Raw genomic sequence first — 26,970 nt, forward strand, 5'->3', positions numbered from 1 at the left:
CATTGTTTTGTCTCAAGATGCACTCTCACTCTCTCTCTCTCTCTCTCTCTCTCTCTCTCTCTCTCTCTCTCTATTCCTTATATGACCTTCTCTAAGACAGGGCTGAAGCCTATCCCAGTTTCCTAGGCCAGAGGCAGCGGAAAGCACCCTGGACAGATGACCAGTCCATCACAGGGCTCTCCAAGGCTACATTCACACTGTGAGCCTTAATGCTCAATTCAGATTTTTGCTCAGATCTGATTCTTTTGTATAGCTGTTGTATAATGTGGACAATATCAGATTTCCAATGTGAACAGATCATGGTTCTGAACTGACCTACATGCGCAAAAGAACGATACAAACAGGGTTGCCAGGTTTTTACCACAAAATTGCACTCAAATCGGGGGTTAAATATCACTTCAACCCACAGAGTTGCAAAACAGCCCGTGGCAACAGTGAAAAAGTAACCAATTTCTGCGAGAAAATCGTGGACTCGGCAACATATATGGAAGTAAACACGGAGGGCATTAAAGTAAGTGATTATGCATTTATTTATAGTGTGATCTGCCATGGAAGCCAGCGGAATTATGCGCAGGCAATATGTAAAATAAAGACAATGATGTGGCAAAAAAGGACAGAGTTTTGAAACTTCGCAACATCTCTGTAATACTTGCAAGTTCTGACACATCACTGCCCTTCTACTGACTACATTTCCCAACTGTCTTGATAACGTTGGGTATATAAAATCTTTGAATAGACTCCCATGAGTGCAGAATTGTGACGAATGTTGATCTTGAGTGACGTAAAATTCCAATATGACTGTTCAGACTCCGGTCGCATTACGAAACATCTGACCTGTATCGATTTTATTTAGTACCACATATGGAAGTGGCATAAATCAGAATTGAAAAGATCAGATTCCATATTGTTTGTACTGTTCACACTGTAATGGGAAAAACAAATATGAGTCACGTGGGCAAAAAAAAAAAAAAAAAATCAGATTTGGGCCATATTTACGTAGCCCAAGATGCACACCAGTAAAGTTTTTTTCTTAGTCACATCTATACAAGCTACTTAAATGTCCTAATTCTAAATCTAAGCCCTGTCTGTGAAACCAAGCCTAAGACTTTTAAGTCGTATTGGAATTGGTGTCTTGTAACTTATAATGGAGTCATTTTCGATGTAAGGTATCTGTACTTTTACTCAAGTATGGTTTTCAGGTACTCTTTACACACCTCTGAAAAAAAGTACCTTTTGTGTTCCATGGAAAAAAAGTATTCATACTGGTTTGTAACAACATGCTGACAATTAAATAATGACATTTGTCATGTTTGAGTGAGTTATTACTTTGATCACTGCTTGTCAAACCAGTTCTGGGGATCCCCCACCATGGCATATTTTGGATGTCTCCCTCATCTAACAGCTGATTACTCACCAGCTCATCAGTAGAGACTGCGAGACTTTGAATTGGGTGTGTCTGATGAGAAAGACATTCAAATGTGCAGTGGTAGGGGGTCCCCAGTTTGAGAAGCACTGCCTTTGATAATGGTAATATTAAACAATTATAAGGGTGCACTGACCAGGAAGGCAATCAAGATGATGGTCACATGGTTCAATGACATCAGAATCAAGCGTTGTGTTCCCATTGCTCTTGTTTTTGCTGCGACGTTTATCTTTATAGGTGGAAATAGACAGACACAGGCCTCCTATGAAATCCTTTATTCAGAAATCAGCTGACCCCTCAGGTTTTAATATCTGGGGGAACTTCATGCAATCTTACAATCAAATATTTATCTTGATTTTTGAATATATCTCTGTCTTAAAACATCAAGGATTAAAAAAAAAACTACAGCAGGAAGCAAATCTAATGGATAGTACAATACAACAGGTAGACATTGAGAATGTGCCTTTATACCTTTTCTTTTATTGGATGGCCAAGTGTCTGCAGGCTTCATATCCTCATAATCAGTCCAGTCAAAGAGTGTCATGTCCAGAGTGGGCATCACCTCCCCTTGAACCCTTCCACGACCTGACTTCTGAATGAGAAAGATTTAAAACATGGTTTTAAACAGGTTTATTCTCGGTGTTCTGCTCGACGGCACTTTCTAGCAAGGTGCTAAATCAAAACTTGTGATATGACAATGTTGCATTCATTTGCATTACAGGACAGCTATAAAAAAATGTAATGTTGAAGATAACACTGCACAGACAAGGAGTACTAAAATGTAGTCCGAAGAATAACAAAGAAATTCTGAAAGATACTTAATGGTATTCACAATCACAATTCACAAACATCTGTAAAGTGACATATTGTGCTTGTTCTGGCTCACATAGCCAGAGACTAAGCATCACAAGAGCCAAGTTTAGTGCCAGCACCACCAACAAAAATTAAATAAATAGATAAATAAATAAATAAAAATCTTCAGGACAAATGGGTTTTTGTATTTCAGCATTAAAAGCACTTTCTTATCAATAAGCAGTTGTAGGTTGTGTTGCAAAATCGGTAATGTTCTGGGCTCAACTCAATGGTTATAAGTTCAAATGCCATAGGCTTATCTTGAGATTGTTCCTTTGCTGAAATTGACTTTGTCTGGCATTGCATGAACTAATAATATTGTTGCATGCAACAATATTATTTGCACAGCCTTGGAAGCATCAGAAGTGGAGCAAGTTATTATATTCTTATAAGATATTTTGTATTTTGTTTTTCTTTGAAAGTATGTACATGGATGAGTAATAAGACCAGGGACATTGAAATCATGTGTTAATATCATGTCATTAGTTACAATGAACTGCCTGGTCTCACACCATTATTCCAGTTTAAAGCATTCTTGATGTCCAAGTTTCAAATAACATTTAAATAGAATGTATGAATAACTGATGAACAGTAATTTCAATTTATTAATTCTAATAAAACAGAGATATTATTCATTGGACCAAAACCCTGCATATAGAAGGATGTTACTCCATCCTCTATAATTAAAAATCTAGGTTTTACATTAGACAGCAAATGTTTTTTGAAAATCATATTTTCCATTTTACCAAAATAGCTTTCTTCCACCTTAGAAACAATGCAAAACTATGGAACATGTTAGCTGTTTTTGATGCAAAAAAGCTAGTTCATGCATTTATGACCTCAAGACTAGTGTAATGCTACAAGGTGGCTGCCCTGCATCCTCCATAAATAAGCTTGAGACTCTAGACTGGCTACCGGTTAAGTTAAATGGCTTAGCTCATTTGTATTTAACCAATCTTCTATCACACTACAATGCTCTAAGATATCAAAGTCCACTCAAGAAGGTAGAGCTTATTTGCATTTGGCTCCTAAACTGTAGAATAGTCTGATAATGGTTGGGCTCTAAATTAAAGACCTCTTTAGTGGGGTAAATAGAGAATCCAACAGCTCCATTTTGGGTTCATCCTTACTTACGAAAACTTCAGATGACATCAACTATGGATATTTCTTTACACTTATTTCTTTTAAAATAAAGATAATACAAATATATTGAGAATATTCACAGACAATTTGACTTTAAATGACTTCACCAGAACTGGAAATACCAATTCATAAATTCTCTGGAATTCCCTATAGGGTTTTCCATTCCCATTGAAATTAGTTGAAAAAAATGGTGATAAATATGTCAATAGAAAGGACGAGAGAAAGAATGAAAATTTTAAGTATAAATATACAATATTTGATGGAGTTTGTGGGCCCTTCAGTTAGTTTTTAAAACATGGAGTTGGAGGTGTTACAGTTTTTTACAATCGCTAGGACCCATTTCTCAAAACTTGGGTCACTTTTTCAAAACTCTTCACACAGTGACCACATCAGAAACCTATGTAGGTTAAACTTTGGCACAAAATGCTTTAATGACTACTAGGGATGTCCAGATCCGATCACGTGATCGGAAATCGGGCCCGATCATGTGGTTTCAGACTCGATCGGAATCGGACGTTACCTCCCGATCAGGACTCGGATATATATGTATATATATTCTCATTATTTTTAACACATCTATAGTGATGCGGTGGCACAGAGTTAGGCCTGTTTCACACTGCAAGCGTAAGCGGCGCGTGAGTAGCGCATATTTTTTTCAGCGTGCATGTCAACCAACGGATGCATTCACACAGGCAGCAGGAGCAGCTCGTAAAGCGTCAGGCAGGAGCGTCGCGTAAGCAGCAGTGCCGCGATCGTCTCGGCACCGAGTCTATCCCTGTGTCTCAATCAGCTCCCTAGCTCCCTAGGTCGTGAATCAGTATATAATGAAAGTGAATGTGGCTGATACCCTGATCAGTGCCCTGACTACTGAACTAGGGAGCTGATTGAGACACACGCTGCGCTGCTGACGCGTAATTAAAGTGAAAGCACACTTTTGATGGACAAAATAAATATAATTTCACACAAAAAGTGTTCAAAATGCACACAATACACATGTCTAATGTGTTTTAACAAGAATTTGAGTATGACAGAAAAGAAAATTAAGAATCAAAAATAATAATAGAAGATTTACCCATTTAAACTTGTTTTTTATTATTCAGTTTGGGTTAAAGTATGGTGTATTATAAAAAACTAAAGTAAACTAGCCAGAAAATATGATATATATAAACATTATTTTAGTTATTACACAGACTGCAGCATACCCAAATCAAACCAAATATATTTGTTTTTATATTAGCCTTTTTTTATATTTACTGTTGCACTAAAGTGAAGTGAAGTGAACAATTTATGTTATTTATTACTTGATTGTTCAAGCTACCTCACAGAAGTGCTCTGTTTGTAATTAAATAAAAAATAAGGAACGTCCTGGATCTGTTTTTTTTTCGCTCTTCTTTATTCTTTTTTTGATGTATTATAGAAGTATCGGATCGGGACTCGGTATCGGCAGATACTCAAAATCAAATGACTCAGACTCGGACTCGAGGGCAAAAAAACCTGATCGGGACATCCCTAATGACTACATCTTTCAAATTACATTAATTCTTTTCTCACTTTGACACAACAAATGCCTAAACTCAGTGTACCTACAGGCCAATTTGCACATGCTTACATACTGCTTTCAAAACTGTAAAACTTTAGTTCAAAACAATAACATAATACAAAACTGATAAACTGATTGAAATGTTTTTCAATTTCATTATCATCTATTCAAAGGGAAAACTTCAGAATAATTTTGTACTGTTATGTAAACATGGTTCATGTAACATACTGCAGTGAATTCTAAACAATAGAGAATGTTATTCTTGTTTTGTTAAGAACTTTTACAAAAGAAAACGTATAATGCTAACTGATGTTAGTGTTTTTAGGTCAGTGTTTTATGACTGACAAAGTGTGTTTGATGGGTGAAAAACTTTGCTAGTGTTCTGGAAGAATGAGTTGATTTGAGACATGTATGAAGTGTTTTGGTAGATTTAGTGTAATTTGAATGTGAAATTAACTACTGTGTGAAGATAAAATTTGGTTAGGAGACCTGTGTGAAGAGTTTTGAAAAAATTACCTGAAATGTGAAATGTGTTCTAGTGATTGTAAAAAAAAAAAAAAAAAAGAAAAAAAACCTGTAATAGAAGACTAAGAAAAGAGGTGGTACTGAGTATTAATGTAAAGTACTGAGAAGCTGTTTTTTGTTTGTGTGTTTGTTTGTTTGTTTGTTTGTTTGTTGTTATTTTTGTTCTTGTTCTTTCTGTTACATTGAAATTTTGTATATACAGTACATGTGTATAGTTAAAATGTAATTTAAAAAAGTATATCGCACAATTCACAAAAACAAACGTGTGTGTGTGTGTGTGTGTGTGTGTGTGTGTGTGTGTGTGTGTGTGTGAACTCCCGTAGAGTCTGTGTCTTTGCCAGGGGCTAGAGCAACAGTGGCACTGACGCAGTACAAGTGAACAGCATTGAGAACGGTGCTCCTCTGAGAGTCAAATGACTGGAGAGGAGAAGGACAGAGAGAATCTAACTTGAGCAATAACTGACTTCTGCTGCTCAGAGCCTCAGACATAAAACACTGTGTTAAAACCTGATTCAAAATTGAGTCATTCTGTCAAAACACTAGCACTAGTTTTCTATCCAACATGAACATATAGTCAATCATTGCGCAATGACTGTCAAAATACTAACAGTTGATGGCATTACGAAAACTGCATTACTTGTCATGTTTCAGTTCTATCTGCAGACAATATGAAATCCATTGTTTTTATAATTCAGTTTCCTTTTACTGCAGTAAAAGTAGAATGCTTACATGTAAGCCATTCATTTTTGGTTGAGTGCTGAAAGTGTGTATTCTTGGCAAAATAGCAATTATCTAAAAGTGAATGAGTCATTACATTATAGAATGTACAGTAGAAAAAAAGAGTTTGGTAGTAATAGAACTGACAGCCACTGGTCAAATGAGTCCCCTATACCAGAACTTCAGTTGCCCCATTGAAATTGCTTTCTGGGTGTGGAATGGGGTGGAGTGTTGATGTTGCCCCCATAGAGGGTGGGATGGTGTCCCCTTGGTAGTTTGTGCCCTACACAGCCTACATATTCTGCATATATGAAATAGCGGTAGTGGAATTGTTGTAGTATGAAGCTTTACTGAAATTAAAACATGAAATTGCTGACATTGATCAACAACGGAAATAAACTTTCATAGGTACCACATGTGTAAGAGAAAAAAACAGAGGTGCACAATCCAGCACACATTCTTTCTCCTCTCCCCTACCTCTTCTTCTCCCTTGTCCTGATCCAACTACTCCTCTCCTCCTTCATCTCTTCCGCTCCCTTACTCAGACATTATTTTTCCTCTTTGCTCCTCTGTGTTGTTCTGCATCCACAAATCTGATTCAAAGAGTCCTATTTTACTGTATGTCCATGTAATGAAAAGAACTTCAGCACCTTACTATGCCTCCAACTGACATTGGAATCTGCTATTTCTCAATATTTCAGTGATCTTCTAATTAAAAATGCTTATCAGTTGTTTCAGTATTTGTTTTATACAGTATATTTTTTTCAATACTTTTGAGCTTCTGTTGCTGCAAAAGTATAGGTTTCATACTATATTTAAAGATTGGAACATTAGGTCTTCATTTCTGACTTGCTGTGTTTAAGCATTTGTAAATAAGATAATAATAATAATAATAATAAACTTTATTTTATATAGCGCCTTTAAAAGGGTATTCTCAAAGCGCTTTACACATAGTACAAAGAAATAAACAGTCAATACACAATAAAGAAGATAGATAAATAGTAAAAATAGTAAATAGAAAGATAAATAGATACGAAATAGTAAAAAAAAATACAAATTACAAAGATGAGAACGATCCATGATTTTGGTATGGGGTAAGCTTGTGTGAAAATAAAATTTAAGCCTTTTAGAAACATGTTAATTGACTGCATTTTGTGTGAAAATGACATGAATTGTGTTAATGGTATGTCACAACAGACGGATGTTGTGCTAATTGTGTTTAGAGTTTTGAAAATGTGACTACAGATTAGACAAAAGTATGTTAGCAATTGAAAAAAAAACTGTAAACTGGAGTCATATAGATATATGGATAGATATAGGGGTCCATTTTTTTATTTTTTTGTCCAAAGGCCTTAATAATAATAATAATAATAATTAAAAATATATATATATTGCTACATATAAAGGTATTTTAAAGATTTGTCTTTTAAAGAAGTGTCAAAAGGCCAATTTAATCTTCCAAAGGCCAATACAGCCATTACTTTTATGATTAAAATATCTTACAAATGTAATATATTTTTTATTCTGGCATGATTTTATAACATCATATATCAACAAAATGGTATTAAAATTATGTGTAGAAGACATTTATGAGAAGGAATGTCCGGAAAAATAAATTTCATTAATATCATTCGGACCAACATAAAGGGACCATTTTGGATCAAGTCATGCGTTCAATATCATGTGACAGGATGTGACAACATTCAGACACGTGCAAAGGACCACATGGTCATGAAGCAAAGTAACTAACTCTCTCTTTAGTATTTGGAAAATGTATTTTTTTCACTTGCTCATACGCATGTCCCGAAACATCAGGCCATTCGGTACAACCACTATAAAGCATGAAAAAATGTTGTATTATTTAAAAAACTTGTACTAAATATAAAATGTTTGATTGTCCTTTTGCTAGCTAGCTAGATATCAGCCTGTTAGCACTGTTTTAAAATATCGTCATTCGGTATAACCAAAAGTGTCATTCGGTAAAACCGAAATTTTGGTTAAACCGAATGACTTTTTTGGTGACAAATTTTGTCCATCTTGTAAAAAATGACAAAAGCAGTGTTAATTGATTATAAAAACCACATAATCTCATTGTTAACACTTAATAAAACTTCAAAATTAATTATATCTCCATTAGTTTTTTTTTACATTTTTAAAAACCTTATTCGTCAATGACCCATAGATTGATCTACTCAAAGAATGGCAGTTAGATTAAGTGCATGCTGAAGATCCGTCTTTATATTTCTTTATCTAGGGCTGTTACTGATCGAAGGCTAATTGGAACTGTCTATGGTACTTTAAATCATTGAACTAAGATTCACAATGACATTTCATTTGAGTACCAGCCGGAGGTTTGTGTGTTACAGTCTCAACTCTCAAAGGATACAAGCTTGTCTGTGTAGCCACAGTAGACAGCTCAGCACGTATGTTCACATTGCCTACCGTTAGCATTGTTCCCTTTATTATTATAGTGCTTACAATACAATACTGATTACATTTTTTCTTCTCCTCCATTTTTTGCAGTTAATTAAGTCTGTCTTTGAACTGCTTAATAAACTTTAGTCACTGACTTACAATGTCGGGATAAGGGTAAAAAATAACTTTTTCCCACCAACCAACTGGTGAATGCCCAACTTTACCAGCCATTTGTAACCCAGTATAGCCCAGTTTATGGTAAATAAAATACTAAGGCCAGTATTTGGAGTTAGACAATAGGAAGATAAAGTAAACCTGCAGGACTTGCCATAGTTTTAAAGTGAACTAAACTGAAGAAGACATGGTTTGAGTTCTTTTGGAGGTTTCACGTTCACGTACATGATTTTCAGATTTCTCTCTCACTCTCTCTCTCTCTCTCTGAAAATCCCATGCTGTAACCATATTTTTCTCTTATTGTTAGTTCTTCTGGTGTTTATAAACATGAATAAGAGTATCTATCTTACCTCTATTACTTCACCATGACTGGGTGCACTGACATGTAAATGTGTACCATCATGTCAGAAAGTACTTTTTGTAGTTTGGCTTCTAAATATTCTTTTTAAACTAGATCATGTTTTATATGTCATGCATTTACATTTTTGTTAAATACATTGAACTCTTTTATCTTAAAAGACTAAGAAAAACTTGACTCCTCAAGATATGATCATTTTAAGATTAAAGTTTGGAAATCTCCTAGTGACTCCAGTTGACATGGACTGTTCAGCATCAGCTTATGCTGAAATTGGCCATCAAAATGTCTCGCCTGCTTTAGATGCTAATGTCAGCTAAGCCCTGATCTCTTTGTATCCCATTCGCCAGATTTCTTTTTCTTTTCTGGATTATTTTATCAAAAACATGATGTTTTTGCTGCCTTATAAGCATTTGTATTTCCTTGAGGAAATGCAAATCTAGTTTTAGGAATATCAGTACCCAGGCCTAGTGATGCCTCTCAAGGGAATTTAAATAAATACAGGGAGTGGTAAAAAGATATCTAGAGAGGAGAATGGAGCAGAACAGATGGCCGTGAGAAAGAGGAGCAGGAGGATGGGCGAGCAACATCTCACCCCTCACTCGCTCTGTTGACAGCTCCCCTCCTCCACCTCCTCCCTAGTGCAAAGCGAGCTGGGTAATTTTACTTGTGTACTATCCAGCCCCAGGCGGCACTCAGTAATAAGCACGGCACAGAAGCACAGGTAAATAAATCTGTGTGATGAAGCACCACACACCACAAGGATGACAAGTACCTCCACTACTAGCTCCAAACAGCATTTCAGTAGGCCTATCTATATCTGCCACAATGCACGGTTCAAATGAAGATGTTCATTTTGGGATCTAACAACAAAAAAGACTCAAAATGTACCAAAACAAAGTATTTTTAACAATAAAATAAGGATGCTGGTGAGGTGTTCAAGTCAATCCAGGCAAAATGCTCTGTCTCTTTCTTCCCCCCAAACAACGTGAAAACGCTTCAGGACATTTTGTATGCAATTCTCAATGTGTATGAAAGGAATAACAGCATCTTAGAAAAATAAACACCCTGAACATCACAAAAGACCTTCGTATTCAAGGACGCTTCTGCTCGCCAGGGTACCTGGGGTTTGGTGGAGGCTGGGTGCAGTGTTGGGGGATGCTCGTTGATTGCTGTGGTTACCAAAATGGGGGAGAGATGGGAGGGAGCTTCAGTGAGTGGAGCATTGTCGTAATTGGGTGGGGAGGTGTAAAGACCATCCTCAAATGCATTCGTGTCCTTCAACAAGGAGCCTAATTCTGGTTCAGGGTCATAGAGATCCCCTAAGAGAAAAAGAGAGAGAAACTATGGTTGGTTTTTAATAAAATTAGCATTTACAGATAGGACCTGGCAAATGTCGTAAAATGGTTATAGACACAGAAAAGTACCCATTGCAACTCTACTCCATATAGGGCCCTTAGGGCACCTCAGGGCTTTATTGGTAAATATATTGAATTTTGTACACATACACTACTAGTCCAAAGTTTGGAATAATTATGTTTTTCTGTTTTGTTTTTTGTTGTTGTTGTTTATGTTTTTGAAGAAGTCTCTTATGCTACATTTATTGATTGATACATTTTGATCAAAAATACTGTAAAAACAGTAATATTAATTAAATATTTTATTTAAAATAAATGTTGATTATTTTAATATATAATTATTTTAATATGTTACTAACAATTTATTTATTCCTGTGATGGCAAAACTAAATTTTTCAGCATCGAGTCTTCAGTCTCACGTGATCCTTCAGAAATCATTCTAATATGCTGAGTTGGTGTTCAAGAAACATTCCTTATTCTTATAATTGTTGAAAACAGTTTTTGTTGCTTAATATTTTTGTCGAAACTGTGATACACTACCAAAAAAGTCTGGTTAGAGTAAGATTTTAAAAAGAAAAAAAAAATGCTTTTATTCAGCAAGTTAGTTCACCCAAAAATTAGGTCATTAATTATTCACCCTCATGTCATTTCAAAACACTGCTTCATGAAGCGTTGAAGCTTTATGAATCGTTGTGGTTCGGAGAATGTTTCAAACTTCCAAAGTATCACCTCCCAGTGGTGAACCATTATAATTTTGAAACACTTATGACGTAACGAAGCCTCGATTACTGAAATCACGTGACTTTGGCAGTTTGATACACGCTTTGAACCACTGATTCGAAACAAAAGATTTGTAAAGCTTCGAAGCTTCATGAAGCAGTGTTTTGAAATCGCCTATAACTAGATATTGTTGAATAAAGTCATTATTTTGTTTTTTGGTGCACAAAAAGGATTCTTGTTGCTTCGTAACATTAAGGTTGAACCACATGAACTGTTTTAAATAAGTCTTTAGTAGCTTTCTGGGCATCTGAAAGTGTTAATTATCTTGCTGGCAATGGAGGCCTCACTAAGCCATCAGATTTTATCAAAAATATCTTAATTTGTGTTTTGAAGATGAACTCTTACGGGTGTGGAATGACATGAGAGTGAGTAATTAATGATATAATTTGTCCTAATCGCCAAAAACAACCACGGCGACGTAAAGGCGCATTACCAACGCCGACAGATGAAAGGATTCAATGGAATCAATTCAATGGAAAGGATTCCGGAAGAGAAGACGATGCTGAATAAAGTCGTAGTTTTTGTTATTTTTGGACCAAAATGTATTTTCGATGCTTCAACAAATTCTAACTGACCCTCTGATGCAGGGTGCGATTTGTAGGGGGTCTATGTATCTTCTGGTCTATGTGTCCCTGCCTCTGCTGAATTATTTAAAAAAAGAAAATACCATATTTTTTTAAAAATATCCCTCCTGGGTGATGCTACTCCACAAACCAACAGAGCATATAAAACCAAAAATAAAAATCTTTTTTTAAAACATCACCAAGTAAAACGCTGCGTTTAAATAGAACTGTCTCTTTACGACCACAACCAACGGGACACTTTTCAGACGTGCATTCCGACTTTGCCTCAGCGCCAGGCCCAAGACAAACGAGCGCGGAAAAGGTACAGGTGACTACGAGAGAGCTTCAGTTGAACAACAGTGAGATGTTGTCAGATGAGATGTTGTCAGGCTATGTCGGTAAAACTCAGAAAAATGAACACGACTGTTCAATCAGCCGTTATACTGTGCTAGTGGCGCGCACTCAAGAATTGCATGCGCAAATGCGCCGGCGCGCGCTGCATAATTACTTTATTATAGCTGAAATAAAGCGCAAAAGAAACTACGAGCAATGACCGTCGTTGTTCTGTTGTAAGTTAAGTCATGAAATTACCAAACATGCGATTAAAGCTGCCTCAAAACTGTGCATGCATGTATTTGTTGACATGGTTTTAAATTGTTATCCAATTTGTTGGCCTTAAAATGCACATATGTACACCAGGGAAATCTACATTTTCGGGGGAGCATCCCATTTTTTTGTAAAAATGTTTCTGTAACAGCTGCCAAAAATAGTATATAGCTCTACTGTGGTTTTTAATTTATTTAAAAAAAAAAAACTTTTCAAAACAAAAAACCCCCCTCTCTGTTTTTTTCACAAATCGCACCCTGCTCTGATGTCACATGGACTACTTTGATGATGTTTTTATTACCTTTCTGGACATGGACAGTATACCATACATACATTTTCAATGGAGGGACAGAAAGCTCTCGGACTAAATCTAAAATATCTTAAACTGTGTTCCGAAGATGAACGGAGGTTTTACGGGTTTGGAGCAACATGAGGGTGAGTCATTAATGACATAATTTTCATTTTTGGGTGAACTAACCCTTTAAGCTCAAAGAAGGACAAAAAAGTATTATAAATGCACGTTTTCATGCACTATATTGCATTAACAAGATAAATTAAAATTTAAGCAGTCACTTTATTCTCCAACCAGCATCTTCAAACATCATGCCGCATTCGGCTATGACAGCAATCACATGAAAAACCTTCTCCAAGATGTTACAATGTTCCCATTATAATGCATAATCTGAACATAAAAGATTGGTGATTTTGAATGGTGTCACTATTGGGTGTCTGTTAGATGAGAGTGATGGAGTAGCAGAATGAATAAATCATGTCATTCGCACTCATAGCTATAACTATAATTTAAAACCCTGATGAACAAGGCTTAGTAAAATCCTGAATAGATGCAATACCTTAGGTGTTGCACATACACTATCTCTTCTCTTTGTGCTCTAATTGTTTACATTATGGAGCGAGGTTCGCCCATGACATTAAAGGTGCAGTAAGCGATTTTTAAAAAACGCTGATAAAAGTTGATCGGACCAGGCACTGCAACAAACTTGTAGCAAATCAACAGTAGGGCATGACCACTCATGATGGGAGAGGAGAGAGAGAGAGCTGAGAGAGATTTAAAGAAATACTTCAGAAAGACAGATGGCTGAGAGACAATACAAAAGAGAAAAGCTCAGAGGAATATTACTGGAAAAATAAGGGCTGTGATCAGGCAAGAGCTTTAGGACCTGCATTACAGTTTTTCTCAATCGATTTGACACATTTCTCCAAACTTGGATCACTGTTCTCAAAACAGTTAACACAGTGATCTGAACACTTTGTAATTGTCCTAAACAGTTTGTACGTTTTCATTCATTTCACACAAATTGCAAATCATGTGAATAATTTTCTCAAAATACTATGCACAAAGTTCTCAAATGTTTTCGTAATAGTTAATACGTCCAACCAAAACTTTAATAAATCAGGAAAAAACTATCACAGCTTTTTTTTTTTATTGGGTTTACACAATTCCCAAACATTTATGTACCATTTGTCCAAACAAACAAAACTCTGGAATTTGTCATATTATCAAATGCACTTGGTGTGTTTTCAATTAGCCCCAAACTGATATCTGCTTGATTAATAATACACTCTACACAGGAAATGCAGTTTTCCTATCTGTTTACACATTTATCATAATTGCATTATGTAATAGAGAAAATATTAAAGGGAAAGTATACATAGAGCAAGAAAATATGCAAGGGAAAGGGAAAATAAAGAGGTGTAAGTGTAAAGGTGGTGGTTTGGGTAGAGGAAGGGGTGTAATGAGAAGGAAAGGAAGAGCGGAACATATAGAAGGAGATCATACTGTATATGAGGAGAGAGGAGGAAGTAAAAAAAGAAGGATTGGAGAAGAGCTGAGTACAGTGGAGGGCACTGGTGTAGTGGAAAGAATAAGAGGAGAAATTGTAAGAAGACATGGACATTCAAATGAAATCAGAATTACTCTAATTCAGTGGTTCTGAATCCTGGACTTGGGGAGCCCTATCTGAGGGTATGGGGGATTTTGAATTCAGGCCCCAAATAAATTTTTGTTTATAAGAAATTCAAGATAAAATACTTGTTATGTTATGTAATTCATATGTAATATATGAATTATAATAACATATAATTCATATGTTATTCAAACATAACATTACATATGTAATGTTATGTTTGAATATACAGTGGGGATCGAAAGTTTGGGAACCCCTTTCAGAATCTGTGACACAAGAGAGATCATACAAAATGCATGTTATTTTTTGTTTAGTACTGTCCTGAGTAAGATATTTTACATACAAGATGTTTACATATAGTCCACAAGACAAAACAATAGCTGAATTTATTAAAATAACCCCATTCAAAAGTTTGGGAACCCTTGGATCTTAATACTGTGTGTGGTTACCTGATGATCCATGACTGTTTTTATGTTTTGTGATGGTTGTTCATGAGTCTCTTGTTTGTCCTGAGCAGTTAAACTGAGCTCTGAAAAATCCTCAGAAAAATCCTCCAGGTCCTGCAAATTCTTCAGTTTTCCAGCATCTTTTGCATATTTGAACCCTTTCCAGCAGTTACTGTATGATTTTGTGATTCGTCTTTTCATGTTGAGGACAATTGAGGGGCTCAAACTCAACTATTAAAAAAGGTTTAAATGTTCATTGATGCTCCAGAAGGAAACACGATGCAATAAGATCTGGGGGGGGGTGTGAAAACTTTTGAACAGGATGAAGATGTCCACATTTTTCTTATTTTGTTGAAATATTTTTTTTTTTCATTTAGTACTGCCCATCGGAAGCAACAGAAGATACTTGCATGTTTCCCAGAAGAAAAATTAAGTACAATTTACCTTGATCTTCAAATTCAAAAAGTTTTCACCCCCTGACTCTTAATGCATCGTGTTTCCTTCTGGAGCATCAGTGAATGTTTAAACCTTTTTTAATAGTTTTGTTTGAGTCCCTCAGTTGTCCTCAGTGTGAAAAGATGGATCTCAAATTCATACAGTCAATGCTGGAAAGGGTTCAAATATGCAAAAGATGCTTGAAAAGTGAAGAATTTTCAGGACCTGGAGGATTTTTCTGAAGAACAGAGCTCAGTTTAACTGCTCAGGACAAACAAGAGACTCATGAACAACCATCACAAAACATAAAAACAGTCATGGATCATCAGGTAACCACACACAGTATTAAGATCCAAGGGTTCCCAAACTTTTGAACGGGGTTATTTTAATAAATTCAGCTATTTTTTTGTCTTGTGGACTATATGTAAACATCTTTTATGTAAAATATCTTACTCAGGACAGTACTAAACAAAAAATAACATGCATTTTGTATGATCTCTCTTGTTTTGTTAAAAATTTTCACATTTTCACAGATTCTGAAAGGGGTTCCCAAACTTTCGATCCCGACTGTAGATATCTCTAAAATACTGATAAAAATAGCTAATTTCATGTATGGGTAGATATATACTGTATTTACCAATATTTGGTTGTACCACCTGACAAAAAAAGTAAAATAAAAAAAATAAAATAAAACACTTTGTAATGTTATGTAACAACTGAAACTTGTTTAAACAGATTGTTCATGACTCAAGAAATATGCATTACATCAGTTTTGAAAAGATGTTTTAAAATTATCTTTTTTGAAGCTTTATTTGCTCAATGGCCCATATAACAAAACCTGTTGGAAAAACATTACAATAAACCTGTATTTTCGTTAGTGTATTTGTACATCTACAGCTGAAAATGTTCTAAAATCAATAGACAATACACCTGTAGTTTTGATGTTAGTATTTACTTTTAATAAATGCATTACTAGAAAAAAATGCAGTTATCTTTTTCTTTTTTTCTTTTTTTTCCTTTTTGCAGTAAAGTTGAACTGTTTGGCTATAAGAGTGTGTTTAGATCACTGTGTTAAAGGATTAGTTCAGACGAGAAATAAGTGTCTTATCTCGAGAGACCATAGCTCATTTTCTAAAAAAATAAAAAATTAAAAATTGTATACGTTTTAACCATAAATGCTCATCTTGAACTAGCCCTCTTCTTCTTCTCTATTTGAATTCCAGCAGTGTAGACACTGCTAAGTGTATTACTGCTCTCCACAGGTCAAAGTTTGAACTAAATTGTCATATACAATATGCTAGTGCAAGTATATAACAATTAGTTCAAACTTTGACCTGAGGAGGGCAGTAATACACTTAGCAGTGTCTACACTGCTAGAATTCTAATAGAGAAGAAGAAGAAGAAGCGAGTTAGATCAAGATGAGCATTTATTGTTAAAACGCATAACATTTTTAATTTTTTTTTTAGAAAATGAGTGATGGTTTCTCTAGATAAGACCCTTAATCCTCGTCTGGGATTGTGTAGAACATTTTGAATAGGGGTGGGACAAAATATCGATATGGCGATATATCGTCATCCTTCTCTGTGCGATACGAGAATCGAATCGCTGCGCCAAATATCGATATTTTAATAAAAAAAAATAAAGCGCTATATATAGATTTCTTTGCTCAAAGCGTCCTACTTCAAGGCGGCGCTCGACACATGAATGAGGGAAACGTGAACTTAAGTTAACTAGCCTAAGAAAAAGAGGTTATTAACAGGATGGCGGACAGCAGTGTGAGTAAAATAGATGCCCCAGCCACGTTTAAGTTCAAAGTCTTGACGCACTTTTATACCATTGATGTGACAGTCGTAGACATCTTTGACGTTCTTCACCGAGCGCTTAGATATACACGGGAGCATTTGAAAGCATATATTAGGGATCCTCTGATAGACGCCTGCTTTCGAACGCTCCCGTGTATATCTAAGCGCTTGAAGAACGTCAAAGGGTCTGTTTGCACCTGGTGACTTCATGCATTTTCTCTGATCGGATAGCTATCCGATCGTGAAAAGACCAGGTCTAAATGCCTAAATGCCTAAATACGCATTTGAGACGGATTTAAATCCGATCGCTCAAACCACTTCAGGAGATGGTCTGGGACGCATTCCAGTCAAAACTGTCTATGCTCAGTCTAAATGCATCTGGTTGTTGAAACTACATATGTAAATTTTACTTCTCCCCAAAATACTAAAACCGAAACATGTGAGAGTCAGATATGACAACGCTACTGCATCACACATCGCCGCAGATCTCTTCAGCAAGCTGACGCGCAAACTGCCGCATATGAAAGTGAAAGTAAGTCGCAGACGCATAACACACAATTATCTTCATTAAAAGTAATGAGACCTTATACCAGTGCTGTTGCCGCTCTCTCCTATTGCAGTCTTTGATTTTGAAATTAACTGATGGTCAATAAAATGCACCTCATATTTCTTGCTTTCGGTGACGTGAATTCTATTAAATGTACAAGATCGGATTTATCCGTTAACCTGCACTTAACCTTTTCACGTGCATTTTGTTTTCATATTAAGACCAATATCGCGATGTTATCGTTATCGTGAGCCATTTATCGTGATCGTATCGTATCGTGAGGAACCCCCCTCGATTCCCACCCCTAATTTTGAAGCTGCAATGAAACTTTGTAATTGAGTAATTTTGACCTTCAACCGTTTGGGCTCCATTGAAGTCCACTATATGGAGAAAAATCCTGGAATGTTTTCATCAAAAACCTTAATTTCTTTTCGACTGAAGGAAGAAAGACATGAACATCTTGGATGACATGGGGATGAGTAAATTATCAGGAAATTTTAATTTGAAACTGAACTAATCCTTTAACTGTTTTGAGAGCAGGTACATTACTTTGGAGAAATGTGTCAAATCGATTGAGAAAAACTGTAATATTAGAAAATCTTTCCAGCGCTGGACATACCTAAGCAGGAAGGCCTGAAAACAAACACAGAAGTTGCATTGTTTCTTGTGTTGTTCTTGTGTTGTTTCTTGTGTTGTACTGCACCTTTAAGCACATCATCATGCACCCAGAATGTTTATGAGTGCTTTTGTGCCACTTTCTCACTTTTTTCACAATCAAGAAATACATGTTTAGCCTTTATATTTGTTCTGTCTTATCTATCCTCTTATCTATCATGTCTGATGTCCTATTAAAATTAAATTACATTTACATGATTGCCAGCATTTTTAAGTACACATTTTCAACATTTTATCAGATTTGTAATGATTTGTTTATTAATCTGTTGTCAACTAAACACAAACTTAAAAGTCTCCCAGCAGCTTGCAGGTTTAATTTTTGAAAGTAAAGAATTTAAAAGAATAGTTCACACAAAAAATAAAAATTCTGTCATCATTTATTCACTCTCAAGTTGTTCCAAACCTGTATGAATTTCTTTCTTCTGCTGAATACAAAAGATGATGTTTTGAAGAATATGGGTAACCAAACAGTTGATAGGCCCCAATGACTTTTTGGACCAATGGCCCATCAACTGTTTAGTTACCCATATTCTTCAAAATATCTTGTTTGGTTAGTCAGAATAGTTCTGTTTTTTTTTTTCTGTGCAATCTTATCACCAAAAGAGGTCTTAGATGTTTTTTGTAAAGACAAAAGCCAAGTGTAAACAACCATGAACATGCAAATGTGTTGTTAAATTATTATATAAATATTCATTTAAAACCTCAGGGGTTTCTTCAAGAAAATATTTTTATGTCAAATGGGTTCAGCTAACAAAAAAGTTTGGGAATCGCTGCCACAGTCATACAGGTCTGGAGGAATATACGGCTGAGGAAATGTTAACAGAATTGTCATTTTTCTGTGAACAATACCTTTAACCTTTCTTTGTAGAATGGAAAATCTTATCTGGCTATGTAAGTCTGGTTCAGAAAATCTTTATTACCTTTAGCTCGGCCTTTGTCTCTTTTGCCTCCTTGCTTTCTGTGCTCAGCCAGATGCCCGTGGCCATGTCTCCTGCCTTTACGATTGAACTCTCCCTCTGGTGGATGATTTCCACGCCGCATATGAGCAGGACCTCTGACTTCATCATGAACCTCCACCTTCATACTGTCTCCAGGCCCCATCTCCAGCCTTACAGGGCTCAGGCCCTCTAGACTCGTCCCATCATCCTCCGGTTGGTCCACAGGCCTTCGAGAGAGCAGCCCAGCATTATCCCTGTCTTTACGTGACCAGTGTTTTCTTCGCTGGTTGCCGCCCAGAAGTCCCATGTCAGGGTCTGACTTGGAGTCAGTGGTGGAGGTAGAAGACCTGGTCATACTCCGTTTGGCCTTTTCAGATGGGATCTCAGAGCTGTGCGAGGTGTGGGACAGTGTGATAAAGAGCAGGGCAAAGAGACAACACAAGCCTGGAGCTGCCATCTTCAAATACAGTGCCACCTGCTGGTTAGGGCAAGATAAGGTCAGCTCAGAAACAAACAGATAGATATATTTTCACTTTAAATACATGTGAGTGTACACATCTTAAAGGTGCCCTAGAACTTCTTTTTAAAAGATGTAATATAAGTCTAAGGTGTCCCCTGAATGTGTCTGTGAAGTTTCAGCTCAAAATACCCCATAGATTTTCTTTAATTCATTTTTTTAACTGCCTATTTTGGGGCATCATTAACTATGCACCGATATATAGGTTGCGGCCCCTTTATTTCTCGTGCTCCCCCTCCCCCGGAGCTCGCGCTTGCCTTGAACAGCATAAACACAGTTTACACAGCTAATATAACCCTCAAAATGGATCTTTACAAGATGTTCGTCATGCATGCTGCTTGCATACATCGGACCTTGATGTATAGTATTTATTTGGATGTATTACATTTGATCTGAATGAGTTTGAGGCTATGCTGCGTGGCTAAAGCTAACATTACACACTGTTGGAGAGATTTATAAAGAATGAAGTTGTGTTTATGCATTATACAGACTGCAAGTGTTTAAAAATGAAAATAGCGACGGCTCTCTTGTCTCCGTGAATACAGTAATAAACGATGGTAACTTTAACCACATTTAACATTACATTAGCAACATGCTAACGAAACATTTAGAAAGACAATTCACAAATATCACTAAATATATCATGTTATCATGGATCATGTCAGTTATTATTGCTCCATCTGCCATTTTTTGCTATTGTTCTTGCTTGCTTACCTAGTCTGATGATTCAGCTGTGCACATCCAGACGTTCTGCCCTTGTCTAATGGCTTGATCATGGGCTGGCATATGCAAATATTGGGGGCGTACACCCCGACTGTTACGTAACAGTCGGTGTTATGTTGAGATTCACCTGTTCTTCAGAGGTCTTTTAAACAAATGAGATTTATATAAGAAGGAGGAAACAATGGAGTTTGAAACTCAGTGTATGTCTTTTCCATGTACTAAACTCTTGTTATTCAACTATGCCAATATAAATTCAATATTTAATTCTAGGGCACCTTTAATTGTTATTTCCAGAAATTTTATTTTTTATTTTTTTTACATATCATGAATTATTAATTCCTAAATATCATTAACTATTGGGGGGGAGGTAATATATATAGGGGAGGTAATATATATATATATATATATATATATATATATATATATATATATATATATTTGTTGTAATTTCTGTTCGGCACAAAAATATTATTATTTCAGAAACTAAAAACATGCTCATCATGGGAAAGGTGTTAAAGTCACTGTATGTATAAATTGCATTTTTAATGCATTATTGAATAAATTAATAGATTAATCATCATTTTGCTGACACTCTGACAGACTACTCATAACATCCAATTAGACTGACAGACCACTCACAACATTCAAATGCAATACAATGCACATCTCAATTTTGGACCATGTGTACAAAAATCCAGCCATGACACAAGTTTTGGGTGTTATGGCCAATATGCCCCAGTAATAATGTTTATTATAACTTAGCTTAAGCTTAAATTCATCAAAACTGAAAAAATATGACAAATTCTTGAGGAAAAAACTTTTGACTAACATATTGGCTAGAAGTTTAAATCAGGACATCTCAAACCAGAGCATCGTATATTACACCCACAAACACTTACATATTTAAATAATGGCTTTGCTTTGACATGAAATAAACAAGAGTTCAAAGGCAACCTAAATGTGTTGAGAAAACTTGCCAGACTAAATATCATGTTTGGATTCCCACTAGGCCGAGAAAAAGATGATCCAAAAGAAGAATCTTTCCTCAGGTGGAATATCAAAGTCAAGCTTATGAATAGGTTCTCACCATGCATCTCACCATGCAAATCAGTGACATGGGTCTTACTTTGATCATCCTAGGTCTCCTCTCATCCTCAGATGCTCCCCTCAGTAAATCCGGCCCCTTCACTCTGTCTTTTGTCCCTGAGAGCTGCTCACATTGCCTCAAGCAGCAGGCATCTATCCCTGCATTTAAGACTGGCACCAGAGATACTAATACAAGCATGCTAACTTTACATCTAAGATGTCTTAATATTTCTGATGGCTTGTAATGATAGAGTAAGGTTTTTCTTATGATGGTTTCAAGCAGTGTTGGGGGTAACACATTACAAGTAACTTGAGTTACGTAATCAGATTACTTTTTCAAGTAACTAGTAAAGTAACACATTACTTTTTTAATTTACAACAAAATCTCAGTTACTTTTTCAAATAAGTAACACAAGTTACTTTTTCACATTTATTGACACAGCTCTCCTGTGCCCGTGTTGAGAGAAATAAAGTGCAGAGGTGTTGTGCGCTATGTAAACATAATGGTTATTGTAGTTCTAGACTAAATGTGAACATGCATTTTCAGTATTCCTTCATAAAGTGACAGCAGCCTAATATTCTTGTCATTAATGTTAGTAAAATACAAACCCGATTCCAAAACAGTTGGGACACTGTACAAATTGTGAATAAAAAAGGAATGCAATAATTTACAAATCTCATAAACTTATATTTTATTCACAATAGAATATAGATAACATATCAAATGTTGAAAGTGAGACATTTTGAAATGTCATGCCAAATATTGGCTCATTTTGGATTTCATGAGAGCTGCACATTCCAAAAAAGTTGGGACAGGTAGCAATAAGAGGCCGGAAAAGTTAAATGTACATATAAGGAACAGCTGGAGGACCAATTTGCAACTTATTAGGTCAATTGGCAACATGATTGGGTATAAAAAGAGCCTCTCAGAGTGGCAGTGTCTCTCAGAAGTCAAGATGGGCAGAGGATCACCAATTCCCCCCAATGCTGCGGCGAAAAATAGTGGAGCAATATCAGAAAGGAGATTCTCAGAGAAAAATTGCAAAGAGTTTAAAGTTATCATCATCTACAGTGCAAAATATCATCCAAAGATTCAGAGAATCTGGAACAATCTCTGTGCGTAAGGGTCAAGGCCGGAAAACCATACTGGATGCCCGTGATCTTCAGGCCCTTAGACCGCACTGCATCACATACAGGAATTTACTGTAATGGAAATCACAACATGGGCTCAGGAATACTTACAGAAAACGTTGTCGGTGAACACAATCCACCGTGCCATTCGCCGTTGCCTAAACATGATCCAGAAGCGCAGGCGTTTTCTCTGGGCCAAGGCTCATTTAAAATGGACTGTGGCAAAGTGGAAAATTGTTCTGTGGTCAGACGAATCAAAATTTGAATTTCTTTTTGGAAAACTGGGACGCCATGTCATCCGGACTAAAGAGGACAAGGACAACCCAAGTTGTTATCAGCACTCAGTTCAGAAGCCTGCATCTCTGATGGTATGGGGTTGCATGAGTGCGTGTGGCATGGGCAGCTTACACATCTGGAAAGGGACCATCAATGCTGAAAGGTATATCCAAGTTCTAGAACAACATATGCTCTCATCCAGACGTCGTCTCTTTCAGGGAAGACCTTGCATTTTCTAACATGACAATGCCAGACCACATACTGCATCAATTACAACATCATGGCTGCATAGAAGAAGGATCCGGGTACTGAAATGGCCAGCCTGCAGTCCAGATCTTTCACCCATAGAAAACATTTGGCGCATCATAAAGAGGAAGATGTGACAAAGACAGTTGAGCAACTAGAAACCTGTATTAGACAAGAACGGGACAACATTCCTATTCCTAAACTGGAGCAACTTGTCTCCTCAGTCCCCAGACATTTGCAGACTGTTATAAAAAGAAGAGGGGATGCCACACAGTGGTAAACATGGCATTGTCCCAACTTTTTTGAGATGTGTTGATGCCATGAAATTTAAAATCAACTTATTTTTCCCTTAAAAAAGGATACATTTTATGTACCTTTATGCCTATGTACTCTATTCAAGAACTTTTTCCTTTACCATTTAATATTATTGTTTGAATTAGAAGATATTTAATTCATAATAAAAAACAATATATGAGGCATATTTGCTATATGTAAACTATAAGGGGAACAGAATTACATTTAAAACAAGTTTCTGGTTAAAACCGCACCCCCATCCAATTTTATCCAAATAGATATAGATACAAATAATTTTGCCATTGTTACCGTTAAGTTCTAGTTCTGTTTTGGTTTCATTTTCATTCTGTTCCCTGTTCTGGTTTGCCTGAACAGGGAACAGAATGTGTAGAGTTCTGTTAGCTTGTTTGTTTCCATAATTACTCATGAGTTCTGCAACGATTTCAGTTTCTATTGATTAATCCCTGTGTATTTGAACCCTTAGTTTCCTCTGTTCATTGTTCCGTGTCATCTTGGTATAATGCGGTTGTGTTATTCTATTTTCCTGTGTGTTTCCTCTTGGAATTATTATTAAAAGACTGTTTATTTTGCTCATTACAGGCACACAACCATGGTAGTTACAGATAAAAATATACAAACAAATATTGGCGTCGCTACACACTCCTAATATCTACTATTCACATTTTTATAATTGGAACATCTTTTGCATCTTTAATGTACATGTCATGCATGGCAGCCTATTGACTTAGAGTGGTCTGCCAGCTTTTCTGACTGAAAATGTGAGAGTGCATCATTTTAATTATATTTTACATTATATTTTACATTATATATACAAAATACATTACATTATATTTTTAGTAGAAATTAGTACTACTAATTTCTTTGTATGTGAAAGTTTTGAGAAAATTTTTGAGTACACCCATTATTAATTTGTGCTGTCTGAATAAATGAATATCCCAATCTGTACTTCCAAATAGTACATATTTTAAAAAGCTCCAAAAATGTTTTGCCGCCCTTAAGATGTATGTAAAATTATCAGAAGAGAAAATTACTCTTCATTGCCTTTGCGACTGGAGAGCACATTAAGAAGAAAAAACTTAGATTGCAGCTCCATCTCACACCATTATTGCCTTATAATTGGTATCTCAGTGCTATGATTTAGGTAATGAATCAAGCTCAGTGAAATAAAGCAGAATTTAATGAGAGTCTGGTACAACTGGGGGTAATGAGAAGAGTTTGATATGCTATGGTTTATATTATGCATTTTTCACTTTCACAATCAGATTCAAAAATGTCTTGCATGCACACACAGCAGGGTTTAGGAAAACTTTCTCTGACAAATACTCTGATCCAAAGTTAATTATTGTAGGAGCTACAGTGGCACTAGAACCCTGTATTGCTCCACAAATTTGACGTATACAATGATTTATTTATGTATACAAAACATAGCATAAAAACAACACAGGCTCATTGGAAATGTGCCTGTGACAATATTTCTGCAAAGAGTGGCACTAGGTTCTATAGAGTACTGTAGTCTTGATATCAAAACCTAGAAGACCTTATTTTACTCATAAATTGGAAAACCCCATTTTAAAACAAATAGGAAAATCTTAAGGGAACCATTGGCAAATTAGCCTTCCGGGCGGAATGTGGTCAGAACCAGACTTCGCCCATTGTAAAAAGTGTCAATTACAGCATTTAATTTAGATGCACTGAGCATACTGTATAACCAGTTGCTTTCTTGACTCTCCCGGGAAATAACAGCGCACACATGTAGTTCAGCATTCTTACGTACAGCAGCATGTATACAAGGATGTTCCGATTACTGTATGCATATAAACACTGCATTTGAAATATGGCTGCAACTCAAATATAGATAGAATTTGATGTGCATGTAAACTTTCGAAAGGTTTTCAATGCTATGCTAACACTGACATGTAATGTCACTATTCAACATGTGCTGAAACTGTTTGGATGCATGTAAAAATTACTTGACTGTTCGCAATTAGATTGAATTTATTTGAATTAATGAAAGTCTGAGGACATAAACATAGTAGTAGTGTTAATTTTGAGTAGTTATAGCATTGTGTTAGTGCTTACCATTAGCATTGTATCAATTAGTGTTTGTATTGAGTTATTGCCCATGCTTTAATGGGATTAGGGGTGTTTTTACATTGTGTTGATGTCAGCATTAGCATATTTAGGTCTCTCTGAGGCTTTCTTCAATGTGGGAAAGGGGTAGTCCATCAACCTGGCAACCCTCTCAGGCAGCCATTCTGCTCTGTGAAGACAGCAGCATATGATAAATCAATGAGGACAGGGTATTGAGCTTGGGTGGGTCGATAGTTGGAAGTAGCTTTATCAGCCAAAGATGCACAAATGCACCTCACACCCTGCAGAGATAGTTGTGTAGGGTTGCTAGCCAGGGGACTTTATTGTGGGCTATTTAAGAACTCATCCACAAAGGAAATTGCATATGAGGCTGGGTAGCAAAACTCCTGCCAGAGGAAATTTGTATCAAGATTGTAGGCGCTTCATTTGGGAATACACTGACTACTTTAGAATATCAGTGAGTTGTACACACTGTGCTTTTCACAACCAGAGAGGGTTTGGAGCGACCGCTGAGCTTTAGTGTTCACACAATTGCTGGTTTCTATTCAGTATGAGCACACACCCCTATTATACTTTTTAGTATGACAAGTGTGTTCGTTAGTAGTTCATTAGTCTCTCATCCACCAAACAAAAACAACATTAAAGATAGCTAAAGAAATTAACACAACAATCAAGCATTAAAAAAACAAAAAAAAGGGAAGCTGCTCAGATTGCTGAAAAGGCCTCACAAATTAATAGTCTGGGTGATGTGAGTTCATGCTGATCCAATACAAAAACGGCCCACTGTCATGTGACTAAGAGTTGGACCTTTGAGGGGGCTGAATGATGGGATGAAATAAAGTCTTGAGATGTGGGGGTCGTGCACCCTGCGGGGCTTGGTAGGATCTCACCCACAAAGACCTACACACCAATTAAATAGGAGCCATGGTAAACATATACAATATCTGGCATGAGATGGCAAAGGCCCAGTGCTCAGCCTTAAGGTGAGATGCTGACCATGAGATGACAAGAGAGGAGAGATGTTGAGGGGGTGGGAAACCTTATGTATCCAATGCATGATTTATAAAGATGCTGGGCTGTGAAAAATCAATAATACAGCCACTGGCTGTAAAAATGTTGCCTATTTGTTCTACATACAATTGCTATGTAATTTCCAGATTTCTAAAAGACCTTGATCAAAACAATACACGATTCTTATAAATTCTTAATGCTAAATTGGAATTTGACAGTAAGAAATGGTTATTCAGTACTAAAAATTACTGCAGATTTACCTGAGAAAATGCTAGATGCCGTACTGTATACGTTATCCAAAAAATGAGTACTGGCCCAAACAAAACCACTAACACAATGCTACGGTATTCTTGG

General features: G+C 36.3%; 1 protein-coding gene across 2 annotated transcripts in view; it reads right to left on the minus strand.

Moving 5' to 3' along the window:
* The window catches only part of draxina (dorsal inhibitory axon guidance protein a), a 44,213-nt gene that overhangs the window by 3,572 nt on the left and 13,671 nt on the right, over positions 1-26,970 (minus strand). Inside the window, exons 2-5 of one of the 2 annotated variants that reach the window (XM_048173481.1) lie at positions 19,203-19,698; positions 10,267-10,466; positions 1,895-2,015; positions 1,560-1,652 (exon numbers count right to left, since the gene is read on the minus strand). In XM_048173481.1, the coding sequence (XP_048029438.1) occupies positions 1,560-1,652; positions 1,895-2,015; positions 10,267-10,466; positions 19,203-19,677 (889 nt within the window). In that variant the 5' untranslated portion in view covers positions 19,678-19,698. The remainder of the gene's footprint in view (positions 1-1,559; positions 1,653-1,894; positions 2,016-10,266; positions 10,467-19,202; positions 19,699-26,970) is intronic. The other variant, XM_048173480.1, reaches the window with a different exon arrangement.

Source organism: Megalobrama amblycephala, linkage group LG21 (genome assembly GCF_018812025.1).
Source record: "Megalobrama amblycephala isolate DHTTF-2021 linkage group LG21, ASM1881202v1, whole genome shotgun sequence".
Lineage (NCBI taxonomy): Eukaryota > Metazoa > Chordata > Actinopteri > Cypriniformes > Xenocyprididae > Megalobrama > Megalobrama amblycephala.